Source organism: Sitodiplosis mosellana, unplaced genomic scaffold, assembly GCF_009176505.1.
Source record: "Sitodiplosis mosellana isolate CC-2019 unplaced genomic scaffold, AAFC_SMos_1.0 Smas_scaffold_6166, whole genome shotgun sequence".
NCBI classification, from domain to species: domain Eukaryota; kingdom Metazoa; phylum Arthropoda; class Insecta; order Diptera; family Cecidomyiidae; genus Sitodiplosis; species Sitodiplosis mosellana.
This window is the reverse complement of record NW_022601407.1, coordinates 3746084-3766398: the sequence shown is the minus strand read 5'-3', so window position 1 is coordinate 3766398 and position 20315 is coordinate 3746084. Positions and strand designations below refer to the sequence as shown.

General features: G+C 35.8%; 2 protein-coding genes across 2 annotated transcripts; one reads left to right on the top strand and one right to left on the bottom strand.

The window, feature by feature from the left end:
* The first annotated feature begins 1852 nt into the window (after positions 1-1852).
* Positions 1853-16576, top strand: LOC129575395 (fatty acyl-CoA reductase wat-like). The gene is made up of 8 exons (XM_055458985.1): positions 1853-2827; positions 9501-9596; positions 11513-11706; positions 12148-12402; positions 12492-12637; positions 12862-13524; positions 14042-14299; positions 14644-16576. Exons 2-8 carry the CDS (start codon positions 9563-9565, stop codon positions 14753-14755), a joined length of 1662 nt encoding a protein of 553 aa, XP_055314960.1. The 5' UTR covers positions 1853-2827; positions 9501-9562; the 3' UTR covers positions 14756-16576.
* A 47-nt stretch (positions 16577-16623) lies between these two features.
* On the bottom strand, positions 16624-18572 carry LOC129575396 (procathepsin L-like). The gene is made up of 4 exons (XM_055458986.1): positions 18417-18572; positions 17627-18214; positions 17118-17380; positions 16624-17002 (listed from the first exon to the last, which is right to left on the bottom strand). The coding sequence occupies exons 1-4, from the start codon at positions 18537-18539 to the stop codon at positions 16909-16911; spliced, it is 1068 nt and encodes a 355-aa protein (XP_055314961.1). The 5' UTR covers positions 18540-18572; the 3' UTR covers positions 16624-16908.
* Positions 18573-20315: the final 1743 nt, after the last annotated feature.

Here is a 20315-nt window from a genome sequence, read left to right as displayed (position 1 = left end):
CATTGATTGAATGACGAGCAATTCTTTTGAATTTGAATTTGAGGACAATGACGAGTTCTTGCTGTGAGAAAATGATAAGAAGATGTGACTTGGATGCTTTATGTTTTCCAAACTACTAATTTTTGCCTCATTCATTAGATATGTCAAATCGTTCATGAAGCATTTCTAAAATTGGCTCAAACCTCCAATGAAAAAGAAAAAAAAATACACGAAGAAACTACCATATTACTGATGACGTCAATGAGAAACGAAACGCACATTGAAAGTAGCAACGAAAGATCCATTAACATTTTGAATTATATAAATACAACTTTCTGACGCTGGTTGTTATCGTTTCCCTTCATTTCATCTAATCCGAATTGAATGCGTTATCTCGCAACGGTCACTATTTCTCTCTACTTTTTATTAATGTCATTGTACGAACAGAAGAAAATAATTTGCAGAAAAAAAAATAATTTCGGCCAATCAACAAACCAGTGGTAAAATCTTCGAGTAAATTGAACCATCGAAGAAGAAACAATGCAGTACTGCGTTTAAACCCAATCAAAAATGAAAAAACCAATGCTTTCATCTTGATTCGCACTCCAACCGCAACACTGTATATCGTGTGATGCGACTGTCCACAAAGCGAAACCGATCAGAATAAGAGAAGAAAAAAATTATGTCGTATCTACCATCGTTTTGGATGGAAACGAGTTCTATTTCAAGATCGAATTCGTTATTGCTCGATACACGCCGGAAAAAACCAATACGGGGAAGTTTTTTTTGACAATCTATTCCATCATAACGATGTGATTTGCATTCAGTTCTTTTTTTAGCCAGAGTTTTTTTCTTCACTTCTTCTGCTCTCGTACTTCCTTGGGCGTATTTTTTTTCGTCATCTCTATTCGCGCGAGTATAGTTTAGATCGATTCCAGTTTGGTACATTCTTTTCAGTTGATAGAATTGTAAACAGGTTGTTAATCGGATCGCCGATGCCAATTTGAATCTCAATTGAATAGTCATATTGATGCTCATCGGAAAGAAGACTACCGAAAATCCTCGGCACAATCGAAAGATGATAAAAACCCCATTGTTGTAACTAGACTATTCAAATTTATGTTACTATCTTGCGAAAAGTAGTTAACTTTAATGATCTTGTCAACTAACAAATGGATTTCATCACAGAACATATCGGCTCTGGTCTTGATTAAAGTCATCGGAAAAAAAAATTCTCTTGAAAAAAGTCAAGTACATGAAAAAAAATGCGGAACGGGCCGAAATAAAAAAAAGTTCCATTGTAAAAATAAAAGTATCGAATCCGAAGCGGGTTTATGTGACGTTGATAACGAGCCCATGCGTACCATGCATTCAAGAACGAGCAATACAAGAAATGCGCTTGCGTAAGTCAGAATGGAAGAGACACAATACAAGAACACACACATAAAACTTTATGACGATGGTCAAGCGTTTGTGGTAATTTGTGGTTTCTCCGCACTTAGTTCGGTCCCTTTCGAAAATTATTTCGGGAAAAATCCTTCAGTCATGATGACGACAACAGCACTGTTATCTATACGCTTGAAACATGAAAAAATGCGTAAGCACATCCATTCCCATTCTATTCGATAGAACCCATAGAGAGAAGCTATCTGTACCGCTACCGTAGTATCACATATACAATCTAACGCATACACGCACACATTTACCCACACATTGGACAAAGGGAAGGAAGTAAAACAACATATATGTGTTTTGTTGGTCCATCAAATCGATTGAGATTTGCAATGAAATTTGTCAACTCATTTATATACACAGTGTGTGGATTGGTGGTATCATATTGATCATTCGTTTGGTAAAAACACAAGAAGACATCATCGTTGCGGCCGTCGTCGCCACAGCAATATCAACAGAAAAAAATCCGCACGACAAAAAGACGATTTCGATAACCACAAAAGCCCCCGAATAAACTACATAGTCGAAAAACCAAACCGACAACAGTCACAAACGAGGCATACACACACACACACACACACACGCCATCATTCAGTCAAATACAATGCCACAGCGCACATACACCTGAAAACATCGCATCCCATTGACCAAACCCGATTGATATATAGAGGCGTGTGTGTTCGCTTATATTGTTTATTCCGTGTATAAATTGTTTACTTTTAACATAACGTGTGTACATATATCTCACACTCCTGCCAAGTGCTTGAAGCCAGCTTGGATACGCTTTTTTTCCGCTGTGACACAGAGTGAAGCTATTCATTCATCGAAACTTTGAGAAACAGTTCATATTTACACTTCGAACACAACGTACGCAAAATATTCAACGCTCTCTCAAGAAATTGTTTATACATTTTGCTACAACAGACTGTTTATAATAAAACCAAAATCGGCAAAGAGAGGATATTTGAGAAAAAGAGAGAATATTTTGCAAACTTATCATACGGAATAGAAGAAAATATTGATTTAATTCAAAAGAAGAAAAAAAAATTCGGAATAAAACAACGTCCGCTTTTGAAAGTGAAGTAAATTCGGTGGATTTCGAGTTTGAAAAGAGAAAAAAAGAAGAAGAAAAAACGGTGATGATAAACAATTGACAAACTGATAATATTCTTCAATCGAAAATAATTAGCACGTTTTCTTTCGGAAAGAGAGAGAGAGAAGAAGAATCCGCGTCGTGTGAAAACAAATATCGATATTCATACGACGATCGTACTGTCTAACAAATACAAGTTCAACGGAAAGGACATTAAACGCTTTAATTTTTGATCACACAAGTGACAATTAAATTAGATACAAGAAGCAGCAAAGTGCATAGCATCTACACCGCAACAACAGTGTAAGTTCACAAATCCCATTTTCCATACGCTACACGCGACAAAAAAAAGAAGCTTTTTCATCACCTTTTTTCTTCTTCTTAGACACATTCATTTTAGAGATTTGGATACTTGCCATCAATATAACAAAAGACTTCAATGACACGGGCTGCAAACTCAATCGTTTCAAATGCTCGTGCAGCTCAATAATTTTATCGCGTTTAAAGCGAAAATTTTTCCGATTTTCATCACCTTTTGAGAGAGTTTTGGTTTTTTTTTTGATAAAGTTTTGGTATTACTTCGTCGATTCCATCAATTCTAGTTTGCCTAAGAATTGTTGTTTTTTCGGGTGATTCATTGAAAAATTGGTTTGTAGGTCAGTTTATTATTGTTGTGTTGAATGAAAAATTCGGTGAATTCCAAGTGATCAAAGTACGTTGATGTTAGTCTAACATACCATAAGAAAAGCGTTATTTTGTTGATATTTACCTCGCGCAATTCAACACGTACATTTTATTTTCTAAATTCATGAGTTTGCTTCTCTGCAACGGGGTAAATATTATAAGTCTCACATACAATAGCATTTGATTGACAACACAAGCGAGTAGCAAAAACAACAATAACAGCTTGATCAATGTTTTTGGTGGAGTGCAAAACGTGCGGTACACTTCTATCAAAGTCATTTGACTGCAGTCAACTCAAGTTTGGCACTTACCTGCTAATAACATCCAAGAGCATATGTTGACGGCTTGACATTTTTTTAGTTTTTTGGTTTTTTTTTCGTCGAAAATTTCGATTCCGTCGAAAATTTATCAATGATCATATGAATTCTAACCTTCGATTTCATAATTAATTTTCGGTTGAGACTGTGGTTTTTGGTTAAAACGCTTCCTTGTGTTGATTACCCGAATTCCGTATGAAATTTATGCAAAATAACTTCGAGTTCCATAATGGAGCTTCCATTCACACTCTGGCACATTTGGAGAAAAAAGAAGAAGCAAAACGAAAAATACAAATGAACGAATTCGAGTTCCAAAGTTTACATTTGAAGAACTGTAAAAAAAATAGTTTTATTCGACCACTGTCGCGCCATCATAAATTACACGAAATCACGTTTCCGCAAAAAAAGAAGAGTCAAATATTGTTTTGATAGCTGAAATTACGCGGAGAAACAATGACGATGATGATGTTGACGTCGCCTGGAACGGTTCAGCTTTTCATTTGCTGCCTATGTCGATCGCTCCGATTCCTCTTGTTTGCCCTGTTTCATATTTGAAAATTGGTGGGCCATAACATTGATGAATAAAATTGCATATTCGCCAATATCTCTTCATCATCGTTGTCCTTATGATAAAATTAGAATATTTAAATCTTGCGATTGGAATTTTTTTCATGAAATTTGGTTTTTAGAACAGCGATGAAATACAAAAAAAACCTAACGATCAAATCAAGGAATCAAGCGAAAAAACACCCATTCATCGTATTAAACCAGAATTTCAACTTTCAATCGATAAATTCTACCTCTTGCGAAGTCTTAGATGACACATACACAACGAGCGAGATGAGCAGAAAAAAAGCGTTTTTTTCCTACATCCGTACCAGGCGAATCATAAACAATCGGTCGACAAATATTAGAGTATACGCATATTTGATGGCATAAGTGATAAATATTCGTCCGCAAATCGGGTGTCTATAAATGGAAACGGCAATCACAACTTTTTCCAGCCAACATTTTTTTTTTCGTTCTACTAGTTTGACTCGCTGTGCCGGTTTATTTTTCACTCGTTCGGACGATGCTTCCGTCAGTGTCGAGAGTTGGGTTTTAAAAATAGATTAATAGAATTGTTTTCGTGCACCACGCTCGGTCAATTCGCGAAGGTTTTTCGACTAATGATTAGATGTTGTGTGATAAAACTCCGTTTCGATTTCTTGAACTTGTTTCCGATGTTGCGTAAGGAAAACATCGTTTTTTTGTCTTCTACTTTGACGTAATTCCCCGACATCCAAGCCAAAAAAAAATCCAGCGCAGAAATTGTCACAATCAAGCACGTGGACATATCGAGGAATTTTTGTTTATACGTTCAACCTTTGGAACTACTAATTCGGCGCAGAGACAATTGAAACGATTACCGTTTTCTCTCTCTCTCTCTCTGTTTTCTGAATCTCTTCCTTCATCCATAACGACAGATTAGACACCGAAATGAGGCACCTTTAAACACCCAAATGAATATGTATGTGTCGGCATTTCGCACACGATAATGATGTTGACGCCAAGACTCGCGATTTTCTGTACAGTTTTTTTTGTAGTAGTTTTTCACACACCATTACGTTGAATAGCAGACGTCGGTAGCGTGCGCGGGTGCGCTAGCGTGTGTGATTGCCTTTTGTTCATTTCTAGAATTTAATTGCAACAATTTGCTGATTATAGCTCGTTTTCATTTCAATAGCACGCTAATTGTGTGCATTGTGCTTTAACTCGACTACAGCCCATTTGACAATTAAATGTGGTTTAATCTCATGATTAGCGGCAGTTTTCGTGCAATATCGTCGTTGTTAACTCAATTCAACCGTTATTCATGGAAGTGAATGATCGATTTGTTAGTAAATATAGCGCCGTATGGCACGTATCGGTTTATTTTAGGTGGAAGAAAAAAAAATCGAATTCTATCACCAATTTATCGTGGATTTTTGGAATTCAAGTTCATTTTACGTGAAAATTAGGTTAATTTCATGCCGATTTATTGGCTCATAACCATGGTATTCCTTATTCCAAGTTAATTTATGTTGAAATTGGTTGAAATTCGACGACGTTTCTCGCATTGTATTGACATTTTAACGGAAATCTAATTTGTTCGCTTCGTATTGGCATTTGGACATACATTTTGCTATTCCATTTGCATCGCGTTGACGATCACATTTCGGTACAATTGAGTACATGGCTGCATTCGAGTGCACGTGTTCGGAATATTTGAATCAGAACAACAACAACAACAACACACACACACACACACACATACGGATTTGCCATTTAATCAGCAATTTACAAACAGCGCAACACCATTTTCATCCACCGATTTCGGACGGACGTAATCGTTTGATCACGCAATTCTAAGCCAAATTCATTTGGTTCATACCACGAATTCGTTCTCGGCGATCCGTCATTGATCGGCTACTAGAAACGGACTTTTTTCTCTGGTTTCGTCTATTCTGATGTGATTCTCTTCATCTGCTTCGAAATATTAATTTCTTTGTACGCTTCAAAACAATTACGTACAATAATAAAATGAACAAAATCATCATTTTTATTACTTCATTGGAATGCAATCGACCGATTCGATTGATCAATATTCATACGTCGCATCGTAGGCTTTCATATGTTCACAATTATTATTTTGCAAATTGAGGAACCATTCATATAAATTTTCCCCATCCTGATATCGACAAAGTGCGCGCGAATAATATTTCAATTATGTAAATGGTGTGTGTCATGTGTACTTAGTAATAAGTTTTTGAGAGGAAAAACACACATTTTTCTGACTTGATGGCAACAAAGTGATCTAAACTAAAGAGATTTATTTTTATTGTTTTTTTAAAACACTTTTACTCTGGACTTGACATTGTTTCTAGTTTTCGTGTCGCCCTTCTCTCGCTCCTGCTCCTCCTTCCGCCGCTGTATGTATGCTCCACGCACAGATGACACTCCTGTAAGAGTCTGTTGTCATTTGCCTCATTTGCAAATCAGATTGATCGCGTGTGTGTGTGCGCGCGCTCGCGTTCGCGCATTTACGCCAATTGATAAAATAAAAGTTGATTTTTGTTTAGTTGTTTCAAATGAAATTAACACGCGACAATGTCCATAAAACATATCAACAACATTCTGAAAACCACTATAAATAACCACTTATTTTGATTAGCTGATTTGAAAACTGGAACGTGTGCGAGAAGCAAATGGAGACGAAGAGAATGGAATAAATTGCTTCTCTTTTTTTTCTCTCTCTTTTTTCTTCGCTTTTTCTTTGGTTATCCTTTGATTCACTCTCATTCTCTTTCTCTCGACATCATCAGTGATATTTTTGTCTTGATGCCATTTTATTGATGATGATAAGTCTAACAAATACTCTCATAAATTATGGCTTGTTTTTGCCTCTCTCCTTTTTTTCTGGTCGTAAGGAATTTCGTCTCGGTCGTAAACAACGACAGCAACAGCAGAAGGAGACAAAAAACATAAATTTGGCGCAATTTCTGAATTTTACGCGCAGAAAAACTCACATCATGAATGCAAATCATCATGAAACTGGTAATATTCTACACTGTTCAGACAAAGCCAGGCTGTGTGACATATTCGTGGGATGAAATAAATCTTTTCAACCAATTTCAGTCATATCAATTACGTTTAATGCTTTGTTTTTTTTTTCTTCGTTTTGTTGAGTTTCAAAAGAGCTCATCCGACGTCACCGAATTCATAAAACAATGACCGTCATACCAATTTTCTTCAAATGGTCCCTTTTAGCTGAAAGATGAATAAGCCCACTAAGATTCAAGTTCATCGGCAAACAAAACATCTCGCTTGTTTGGGCAATGTCAAAATGACCATTGATTCGATGATAGTCTCTTGAAATTGGTCAAGAAACAAAATTTTTTGTAAATAGATTTGGTTATTCCCTTCAAACGTTTCTCGGCGGAGGTGTGCTTCAAAACTACAAAAAGCAACGGAAATTTTTTTTTCGACCCATTAGAAGTTGCCGTAATCATGATCATTTCATTTATATTTCGTTGACGATAAATCGTATGAGAAATCGAAATTGCAAAATGGAATATTTTTCGTTTGTCATATCGATCGTGATCAATTGAACGGTATCGTTTGTACTCTCACTCTTACTTGCATGCGAGAAAAAAAAAAACAATTGTGCGACGAAGTTTCGAAAAGTGTCACACGAATTTGGTGTATGTTATGGCATGCGATGTATTGAATGTGGGTCTTTGAGCTCGCGCGTACGCGCGCTCATATGCGACTACATAATCAAAAATAATTGGTATTACCAATTTCACTTGAAATACGCGCGCACGCACACCCATTTGCACTCTTTTGCTCTCTTTCTCTCTGTCAGACTGTCAGACAGTCAACCAGTAGTCGTATGTCGTCGGTATACTCGAAAAGTGTTTTAGAGGTCGTTCGATGGCCATGAAATTTTCTCTTTATTTTTTTTTTTTAATTTTACTTTGTCATATTTTCTCCGTTGCGTTTTTATTCGCTTCATGTTTTGTCTTTGCTGCTTTGTTTCCAAGTCGCTCAGTTAGCGTGTGTGTTTACATTGTGCATTCGTGCACGTTTTTGTATTTGTGTGTGTGTGTGTGTATGTGCCGAACCGAGTTATTTCACACGTGTTGTTGTTGTTTTTGATATGTTTTTGGATTCCATTATTTCGGTGATTTATTTCTTCGTTGTTTCAAATGTTTTCTTTCTTGAAACGGTTGGCATACTACGAATTGCATTGATATAGTGTTATCTTTGTTCATGCGTTCGAGACCGCAATAATTTTCAGACCGAGTCAATGTATTTCAGTTGTGTTTAGAAACACGTTTTTCGCGTTCTCTGTGTGATAGAAGTTCAATTTCAAGTGAATATTAGCGACAAGAACAAAGAGACACCTTTATGAAATGAGAAAAAGAAACATTCACCATCGATGTAATAGTTTATGTATATGAACGATTCGGTGTTTGTGGTGTGTGTGTGTTTTTTTTCTTTACGTAAGTGTAAAATCAATAGTGTCCACTTGTTGGATTACCTCCAGTTATGTACGCGAGCGCATATCCACTTGCTCAGTCGCTCATACACCAACACCGATCAGCTCGCGCTCGTGTGAGCATGCTCAACGATGACAAAGAAGAATATCGAACGATACGGTGAACTGACGATTATTAAGTAATCGCCAAGTGTACACAATTAACAAGTTGGCTTCATTGCGCTCAAGTGTCTTGTGCCTCTTTGGAATACAAATTCATCGAATCGATGTCGTGCAATCGATGAGTCTGTGTCTCTTTCTAACAAAACAAAAAATAAAATACAATCCAATTCGATAATCAAACATCACTACCACCAACCAAACCATCATCGCCAGATAAAACTTACTGCGTTTTATGCAAACTTCATTATTATTCCAAAGTGTACACAAAAATAAATCCAATCAATATTTCAAGCTGTTTCTCTCTCGCTCTCCCACTCACTCACTTGCGGTGTGACGAAGATTGATTTCGATTTCCTTATTGATTGGAGACAAAGAATGTATTTTTACGGATTTTTAATTACAAGTGACAGCAACAAAAATCACTTACTCTCATTCGATCACACTCGATTCGAGTGTGCATTTTAATTGCATTTCTAATGACTTATTCATCACAACTCTCCAAAACAATGCTTTATTTTAATTGAAGAATTTCGTTCGATCACGTTGATGATTTTTTGTCTCGTTTTTGTGTAGTATCAACGACGTTCGACCCTGAAATCTCAAAGACACACTATTCACATAATATTCATTTTTCATCAAATTTACACACATTATTTAAATTTCACATCACGATGGGCTTCATCATGTTAAAATTGATTAATTTGATATTTACTCAACGAAAGAAATACACGAATTTGTTTAATTTTAATTAACATAGATTTTATTGTTCTGTTGTTTTTTTTTTCTTCAGTTTTAGCACGTGTGATCGCAAAACTCCTAATTGGTAAATTGGTACATTAAAAGGTCGACACAATGACGGAAATTATTGACAACAATAACGTAAACGGTAAGTTTCGAATTTAGCTTGCAAGTCGTGTTTTTTTTTCGTTTCGGAAGTAACGCATTCAACGCCAAAAAAAAAACATTGGAATTTTGATTGAAAAATCCAAAGAACATTCAAACTGACACAACCAAATTGTTTGCTGTCAAACTTTGTCCCACTCACACCAACTGTCACACTGACTCGTTCGTGTAGGAATTGCTTTTAGCGTGAAAGAGATGTTGTTCGCAGTAAACTCAGTTTAGATGTTCTTTAAAATCGTCAAAAACACACACATCAAATCATTTGGAATTGATATTGTGATATAAACAAAAGCACCTAAACTTTGGAACAACATATTCAAATTCAAATTCAAATTTCCGTATAGAAGTCACAAGTGTCCAAAATTCTAAATGATTTTTTTTTCTGCGAATGAACACCAACGAACGACAAAATAAAACGAAAATGATTTAAGAGATTGTAGCAACATTTTTAAGTGGTTTGAGATCCCAGTTTTCAAGTTGGTCTTGGTTGTTGGACTTTAGGCTCTCGCGCTTTTTTGTGTGTCATGTTCACAAAAACAAAGAAAAAAGCACGAGAACCAACCAGGCGACATTCTGAGCGGTGCACAGAGACCATTTGAAAATGTTCATGAAGCGTTTTCATTTTAGGATGATTTTGTTTTCGGAATTGATTTGATTAGGAGTCGTTTTTTTTCTCGCTTTAGGAATCCAATTTTCATTTGGTTTTTTTTTATTAAGAACGGTTTTCGATTCGGAATTGATAAGCAATCGTTTTTTTTCCTCAATATTATTTGTTCAAAGTTGAAAGTCAATGAAAAAAGACTAGAATTTCACACAAAAACGTGCCGAATTTTGTGATCGCGAAACATGAGATATGTCACAGATAAGACTATCACCATCATAAAAATGTATCCAGTTTTAAGCCTTTTAAATCGGGTTTTTTTTATTTCTTTTTCATTTTATTTTTGGCTTTTTCAAATGTTTCGGAGCTTCACACAGCAGGAATGAAAAATCAAATGCTTTGATTCTCTTTTTTGCTCTCGAAACGGTTCACATGAGATGGCAAAATATCGAGAATAAAACCATATTAGCGAGATCGACTGTAAAGTCGAGCTCAAAACATGTTATAAATACGATATATAATTAGAGTGGATTCAATTGTAGTATGTTGTGCGCATGCGTGTCATGACGTCTTTTTATCGATATAAATATTAATAATAGATTTATTTAGAGTCGACGCCTTTTTTGTTGTAGCATACTTACAATTCAATCAATCAATTGATGGAATATTTTTCCGGAATGCGTCACTAGAATCGCCTCCGGATAATGTTTTGAACATTCTCGCACTGGAAATTTTCAATCATTTCCTACAATGACTACAGATTATTGACGCTTTAAGAACGTTTAACTTCAGTGCAATACTTTCCGGAATCATAGTCTTGTATTCGAGTAAAAAACTAAAAAATAAAATGAAATTCGGTGTTGTTTTCAGCTCGAAATGCATTTCGGTACGATGTTGTGCAAGGTCAACCAACGAAGAATTTTATGGTCAAGACATTGCTTTTGATGCTTTGTTTTCTTCTGCACTGCTCGGATACCGAAAGAAGCGAGAGAAAAAAGTGCAGTCCTCCATAATTCGCAGTAGACGAGATTTACTTTTCATGTTTTATTATCATCGTAAAACCTTAAAACCGCATGTGATTTCGCAATTCACGGTTTTATTTCGTATCCCATTCCATACACCCATTTAGCTTATCAATTCCAAAACGAAATGAATCATGAATACTAATTTTTCGTTATTTTAAGAACTGATATTATTTATAACATGATGGAACATGATTAATTAGTTTTCCACATTTTTTTTTCGTTTCCGTGATCGTCTCCTTATTTCGCGTTCTTGATTTGACCCTCGATGATCAGATGGTGCTCTGTCACCAATGCAGCAATTTTACCAGAATAAAACCGTCTTCTTGACGGGTGGCAGTGGTTTCTTGGGCAAAATTACCATGGAAAAGTTGCTCCGAACCTGTCACATTGACACCATTTACGTGCTGATTCGATCGAAAAAGGGCAAAGACATCAGCACCCGTATGGAGGACATAATGAACGATGTGGTGAGTAATTTATACGCATAAACTAACAGAGAAGTCATTGCAAGAAAACGGAAGGACATGAAACTAATTGATTCTTCGCATCGGACACGGAACGAATATTCCACCGAAGTCCAAGAAGAAGAAGAAGAAGAAGAAGAAGAAAAAGATGCAGAAGGGATCCTTCATCGACTTAGCAAACTGGTTTTCAGTCGAAACAATAAAATATTTGTAAAAAAGAATGAACCGCGTGATCACTGATGACCTTCTTTGAATATCTGCAGCTGGTTGGCTTGAATTTCGTTTTCATTTTCTTGAAATCATTATTTTTTTTCTTTAAATTTGTGGATAAAATATGTGAATTTTTTATTCAATACGAGTGTAACCCTCGAGAAAGACGTGCATTGTTAATGCTGATTTCTTTTTTCTCTCTCTCTCTCTCTCTCTCTCTCGTTCTTGCAACAGGTTTTCTCCAAGTTGAAGCAACAAGACAAAGAAGAAAAATTCCGCCACAAAATCGTTCCGATCGAAGGTGATTGCAGTTTACCAGGTTTCGGTTTATCCGATTCCGATCGCCGAAAACTTATCGAAAACGTTCAGATTATTCTCCACGTTGCCGCTACCGTTCGTTTCGATGAAAAGCTAAAATTGGCATTGGCCATCAATGTAAATGGCACAAAAGAAATCATGCTGTTGTCAAAACAAGCAAAATCCTTGGTGGTAAGCGTTGTGATTTCCAAAAATTATTGAATGTTCTCGTTGACGGGACGTAATTTATTAATCAATTTGTTTATGTGTGTCTGTTGTAGGCGTGCGTTCATGTTTCAACTGCATATGCCAACTGTAACCGATCGAACATTGATGAGCGCATTTATCGCACAAAATTGAGCGGCAGCAATGCCATGAAAATGGCCGAATGCTTCGATGAAAAGACACTGGAACAAATCACACCAACGTAAGTCAATCATTTGTTTTTTCTCGTATCAGTCGTATTATGATCATCATTCATCTGCGGAGATAACTAGAAGGCCATGGTCATAATTTATCTGGCTTTAATCCATCTTCCCCAAGATTTTTCGCCATTGAATCTCCTTTTTTTTATTCAATGTTGGCTCCTTTTTCCACTCTTCTTCGAATTAATTTCTTCACTAAACAAAATTTTCCCATCCAATTCCACAGTTTAATCGGTGACTGGCCAAACACATACACATTCACAAAAGCTTTGGCTGAAGATTTAGTGAAATCGATGTGCCGACGTGACGATGGCGAAAACAATAATGAAAAAATCTCGGAGAAAATCATCACCACCGACAAAATTATCGAAAATAACAATGTTGAAGAGGTAAAATCGGCTGCCCATCAAGATGAAATGTTGCCGGTGACCATATTCCGTCCAGCCATCGTTATTCCAACAGTGAAAGAGCCACTTGTTGGCTGGATCGATAACATGTACGGACCAACCGGTATAATTGTTGGTGTCGGTGCTGGTTTGTTGCGCGTTTTCTACGGTAAAAAAGAGAATCATGCCGAATTGGTGCCCGTCGATATGGTTGTTAATGGAATTTTGGCCAGCGCTTATGATATCGCACACAATTATCGCAACTATTCGGAACCGCCCGTTTACAATTATGTTGCATCACCACAAAATCCAATCACATGGAGAGATTACTGTAAACTTGGTATTGAACATGGTGCCAAAATGCCAATGATGAAATCCATTTGGTACTACAGTTTCAGCATGTCACCCAACCGATTTTTGGTAACCATTCTGACATTCCTCTATCACATATTGCCCGCATTGCTCATTGACACCGGTTTGGTTATCATGCAACGGAAACCAAAGTAAGTACAAAGAAAAATCGCTTCATTTTCGGTGTTTGTGTTGTTGTTTTTCGAACGGCAATGTGTCCATTTCTCAATGGGACACACGAAATATTGATCGAGTTCAATGGTTTATCAACGATATACACAACTCTCGCTTTCAAACTCTACGAAACACCCAAATCGCATTTCGCATTTGCTTGCAAATGATTCAAGTAAATACTATACATGTAAATGATCACGTAAACAGAGATGATGATGATGATGAAGCGGTGAAAAAAAAAGTAAACGGGAAGATGAAAACAATGACAAAATAAAATCGCATTCATTCGCATCGTTATTATTACGGTGCGCGTATCAACGCGGATGACATACTCATATTCATTGTAACCGTTTCGAGAGAGAGATAGAGATAGACTGAACGAGCTCGAGAGATATTTAAATGTCTTCCGATAAACAGCAAACACCCCAATTATATAATACGTACTATGAATTATTACTAACGACTTGTCTCTGTCGCTCATTTTCAACCAAACAGAATGTTGCAAGTTTACCGAAAGATTCATCGATTCTGTGACGTTATTTACTATTTCACCAATGGCCAATGGTATTTCACGAATCAAAATGTGCAACAGCTGTGGAATAAATTAACGCCACAAGATCAACAATTGTTCTCGTTTAACATGGCCGAAATCAACTGGAGCGAAGTGATCAATAATTCAATGTTTGGCATTCGCACATACTTGATGAAGGAAGATCCAAGCAATATTCCAGCTGCATTGAAACGCAATCAAAGGTAAATTTGGACGTAGATACTATTTTTTTTTGTTTAAATTGTAAACATTGGGCTTTTATATAGCCTCATATGTTGTGAGGATCACCAAATTGATTTCATTGAGTCTCAACCAAAATGAATGTTCAAAGGCAGTTTTTGGTTGATTCTGGAATGAAATTCAATTTGGCGATTATTCGCACCTTATTCATAGGTCGTCCAGATTTCATGTCTTACATTGAAAGAAATTCTCTTCATGTCTCATTTTATTCCGAGGATATAAGACGATATGAATGATTATGGACGACCTTCAAACCAACCATTGATGATTCTGATTTTAATTCGCTTTCCCTATCTCCATTTTTCAGACTGAAAGTGCTTCACTTCGCAACAGTATACTCAATATACACTGCACTGCTGTACTTTGTGTACATGATTTTTTCAAGAATCTTCTTGCCAGCATTTTCAGCGTCAGTATAAGGCTGATGCTATATGACAAATTGACATTAAAATTGGTTAGGTTGAAATTTTTTTATAGTTAGATTGTCACAAAAAAATTACTACTATTAAAAAAAAGACGTTATAAGATTGATTAAAACTGTGGACGCGAGCGGGACACAAAAGCAAAGTCAAATAAAACCAAGCCATATTAATCAAACGATCGTTATTCGTCGTCGTCGTCGTCCGTTGTCGTCGTCATCGGTCATCGTTTGCGGTATTGGTTTCGGGACATACACAGCAACAATACAATGCGATATATCGAACGGATTCCGTTCGATTGTTAGATTATTACACATAGAGAACCTTTTTTGAGGTTCAGTTTTTTTTTTCATTGGAATTTTTAGCTGATGATGAATTTTTTGCTTTTCTTTACTTTTTTAATGTTTAGTCATAGTTTTCATAGCATTAAAATAAATTCATTTAGAATCAATTAGATAAAAAGCTTCACGTATCTCATTCAATAAGGTGTTCTATTGCGATCAAAATTCAAAACATACACACACACACACACAAACCAATTGCAATGGGCCCTAAAAAATCAATCAGGGTTCATGTGCCTACACAAAGATGAAACAAAAAAACACAGATGAAATGCAGATAAAATAATGTAAGCACCCTGATTCCGTAGGTCAAGAGCTCTATTACATACATCATATACAAACTTACACAGACACACAAACAATAGACTGATTGAATGAATCAAAATGATACTGAATGTGAACAACCAGTTTGTTATCGGCCCAACGATAACATCAGCTGAAATGCTGTTGAATTTTTTTCCCCTTTGTTCTTTTCTTTGGAAACTGATCAATTGCGCACAAAACACGTTCAATATCAGGAATATAATGTTATTTCTTTTTTTTGTGTCGTGTGTGATTTATTTTTTTGAAACCTTAAGCCAGACGACGCAAACAAATTTTTGCGGATAAACGGTTTCTATGCAAATAATAATGATGATAGAGAAAAAATCGCGTGCGCACAACCCGAAAAAAAGAAGATAAACAAGGAAAAAAACAAACAACAGCAACAAATGCTATCGAGTTCTTTACATTCCAATGAAATAGGAATCGCAATTGAGCCTCTCACCGACACTAAGATAACCGATAGTTTATAAGTTCTTTTTTTTGTGAGCGGGACACCGTATTGAGAGCAACACGAAATATGTTAACGATTTACTTAAGTGATTTATATTAAACCATGAATGATATGATGGAATTGAATACGACTACCGTTTCATCGAATATGATTGAATTTTTTATAACTACTTGATTTGACAACAACAACAACGACAAAAATATACGAATAAATGAAGAAACAAACATTTGGGTGAAAACCGAGCGCAAAATTTTGTACAGACTTTCCTTTTTTTGCTTTTGATTCGATACTTTTCTTTTTCGATTGTGATCTTTCTCTCAATCCAACACAATATGTGTTGTTCGAATCTTTTTTTTAAATCGATTCTCCGGTTTTGTTTTCATTCTTTTTTTCAATCATATTCTTTTTATGTTTATAATTTACACTATGTTTTAGTATTTTTTTACATTGGCTATAAACATTTTTTGCTTTCTTTTTGTATGTCAAATGTTTCGTTTCGAACATTTAACTAAATCGTTTAACTATTCTACGTGTGAATGGGGGATACAAAACAAATTTTATGCGCACAGAAATTCAAATGCACAAAACAATCACGTTTAGACAATTAAGGCAATTTAGCGAAGTAAGTTTGATGAAAATGTCGGAAAAATTGCAAGACAACAATAAAGCAAAGAAAAACATTGGAATAATTTACGAAAACTGAAATGAAACGCATTTTGTCTCATTCTAATCATTCATTTCTTTTTATTGTTTTTTTTTCCATTTAATTTCTTTACATTACACTCTTAGTTTAATTTTACATGAAATTCTTTGTTAGTGATTTTACTAAATTTACTTTGTTTTCTCATTGAATTCTGTTTTAAATTGATTTACTTCGAATTCAAGCAAATCATTTCTAATTCTAAACTATCAGTCGAAATCTCCGTTTGGGTGAAAAACATCATGGATGACAAAACGCTGTTTCATTATTTTATTTCTAGCCATCATGCTCATCGGAGTCGTTTGGAACAAAATATTGGAATTTTTGAAGCGAAACGCTATACTAAAGCGTATGCAGCGTAATTTGATATGCCACACATGTTGACACCTCGTCTGATTTTCATATAACCATTCTCGCCCCATTTATCGCCCCTGAAAACGGAAGAATATTTTAATATAACTTCAAATTCAATATAAATAAAGAAAACTCGTCAAGATATGGAGAAAAACCTAGAAAAATCCAATTCAAAGAGAAATTTGCTCTTACCACCAATTTTGAAGGATAAAATAGTCTGGTGTGTAGCCAACGGCAAGCATGGCATGGTTCACCGATTTATCGTGGCATTCAGAATCCTCATAAATTCCGTGCGAATAAAGTTGAAATGAGTATGGATGTGCATTGATCGATATTGGGATTGGACCCACCAGTGCTATCGCTTTTTTCATCGCTTCCTCGTTTTTATGCGGTAGAATAGCCCATCGCGTCACATTGACCACCGCCAATGATGGTTTGTACTGACAATTTTGTTGCTGAAAATGGTTGAATTTGAATTGGAAAATTTGTGATTGGAAAATATTTTTTTTCTCATTTTAAATCTATCATAGATTGAATTTCAATTCAGTTCAATTCCATTTTTCAATCTCTAACTTGTTTCCAACAAAAATCTCTTTGTACTTTAAATGTGTAGGAAACCTTTAAATTTCTTTTCACTAGAAAATGTCAAAGAGATAGAAACGAATTGGAAATGTCAAAGCGATCGTCATATCTTATGTTACCTCCGATTCGTACGAATAGTCGACGTCACGCATTAGGCCTCTTGACGATTGTAAATACCTCAGTGTGGTTCGAAGTGAGCCGCCCGTACATCCGCTGTTACCCATTGATATGCTGCAATCGACAATTTGCTGTGGACTCAATTCCACAACTTTTCCCGTTCGCCGAAAAACTTGGCCTGCAATGCTGGTCGCTAACGAAAATGCATAGCAGCTACCACAGGTCCTTTGATTGAGTGGTTTTGTTTTGAAGCCCAATTCGCGCCAGTCCAATGCATCAGGAATAAAAGCTTCGTTAACATGTTCATGGTGCACTGATCCAAGCAATGCTTCGTGGTCTTGGGCATCAATACGTTCGTGAGCTTCATTCAGAGCCACACTTTCCGGATGAATGTCCTGCTTCAGTCGAATAAATCGCCTTAGGTATGCCTCACGTGTCATATCGGCCATATTATTGGCACGTATTTCAAACGAATATTTCCCTTTTCGCGCCTCCTCATTATGCTTTACTATTCGCTGCATATTTTTGTCATAAGCCGTACGAGCCCGCTTCTCCATGTGATTATGGTGGTATTTCTTGTCCATCGATGCCTATGCAAAATGAATTAATACACTAGTGTTAAACAGTTTTTCAAATCGAATACTTTTCAACTTATTCTCTGAAATTTATTGAATTATTCCAGACGCTCAAAGCATCTCCGTATTTTTTGTTCAACCGTTTTATTTTCACTTAAAAAACACATTCAAAAAACACAATAAACTTTTTCAAACCGAATAAATCACGTTAACTTACTTTGAAATGATCGAAATTGTCAAACGTGATAATCCGGCCAAACTCGGCATCGTTTGTACTGACATTGTCGATGAAAACCATGACACCACTTATTACTGTAAGTATGAGGAATAAACGAGCCATTTTTGTAGAATGACATATAGCACACTGACACCATACAAATCACTATGCAGATTGTCGCAACTGCACCAGCCCACATACCACATAACCTATTGCATAGGAAAAGAATTCGGAAATGTAAACGTTCGAAGAAGCAAACAGTTCTTTTCCGGGTGCATTTTCAGCACTTTAGTGGCGATAGTCATCATTATGCTTTGTTTTTGTCTTTGTTGCATGTAAAATAACTGCTGAGATCACAGATTGCCAAAACAATGACGATTTTTTTATTGTTATTCAATGAAATTGCATAAAACTCCGCAATGTATGCATTTCATCGCTTCCAAAACGGCCAACAAGTTCCAACGTTCGAATTTGAAGGTTTGAATTAAAGTTTATTTGAATAAAGTCATTTGAAAGTTTTGAATGAACGTTACCCATAACAAATAACATTTATAGGTTTTTGCTATGGACTTTTTTGAGCCCATTCTTTAAACGTTTCTCTCAACTAAATGCAACATCTATAACAGATATGTGATTTTTACGGCTAACATCGAGTACTTTCGCGTAGAAATAAACATTTTTGGTTTTTGTTTCAAAAATCTCGAAATCAATAACATCTATAACCGATTGCCACACTCTACAAAATGACTGCTGCGGATAAATATTTTAAAATTAATCGACTGAATTTGAACGTGGAGAAAACAAAAAAGATATCATATTACCGCGGTAACAACCCAATCGAATTTATCTACACCCTTGGCGATTCGACAATTGACACTGTTACAGAAATCAGAGATTTGGGTGTGATAATGAATCAAAAAATGACATTCCACAACCATATTAATCGCATCGTATCAAAAGCAAAATCGCGACTAGCCTGGATAAGACGCTTCTCCAAAGAATTCGACGACCCGTGGACTATTAAGAGACTATTTGAAACATTCGTTTTGCCTATCGTCGAATACGCATCTCCAGCCTGAGCAACATCAAACACACACCAACAAAATCGAATCAATTCAGAAACAATTGTTAAAATTTGCGTGGCGCAAGTTCAATTGGCCATATCGTTATGAATTACCTCCATATAGACATAGACTGCTATTTTTTCACATGAACACTTTAGAAGATAGGCGATCAATCTCACAAATATTATTTATTATCTCACTGATAAAGGCTACAATGTCTTCATCTAATTTGGTCAAGTTGCTAAATTTTAGAATTCCAATTGGATATACTAGAAATAAAAATTTACTAATCGAAACTAATTCCAAAGACCCAATAAATAACATAGTGGCTAAATTCAATAAATATGCTGAACATTATGATTTTAATCAAACTATTGAATTTATAAAAAATAAGCTAAAAAATTTCTTCAAGGGCAGAAATCTGTAAATAATTATTGTACAACAAATTGATTTATTTACTTATTTAATCATTACTTGTTCTTTAAATAAACCACCTAGGGCAAAGAAATGCCATTGGTGCCGAACATTATTATTGTTTTAAGTATTTTGTGATATCGCATTTGGCAGTCGAACATGTTCGACTGCCAAATGCGATATCACAATCTGCAGATACATGGGGGCGAATCGAATCAACGAACTTTCGGCTTCGATTTAGGGCTGACGCAGGGGTCATATCAACTAAGAATATTCACCATATTTATAGGATTTTTTATGGAGTTTCCAGATATGAAATTGATTTTGGGTGTTAAGTGGGGATTTTACCATTTTTTCGCCCTTAATTTTTTGCGATTTTTCGACCTTTTGAGCTCCCCTCGACTTACTATGGTGAAGTGTG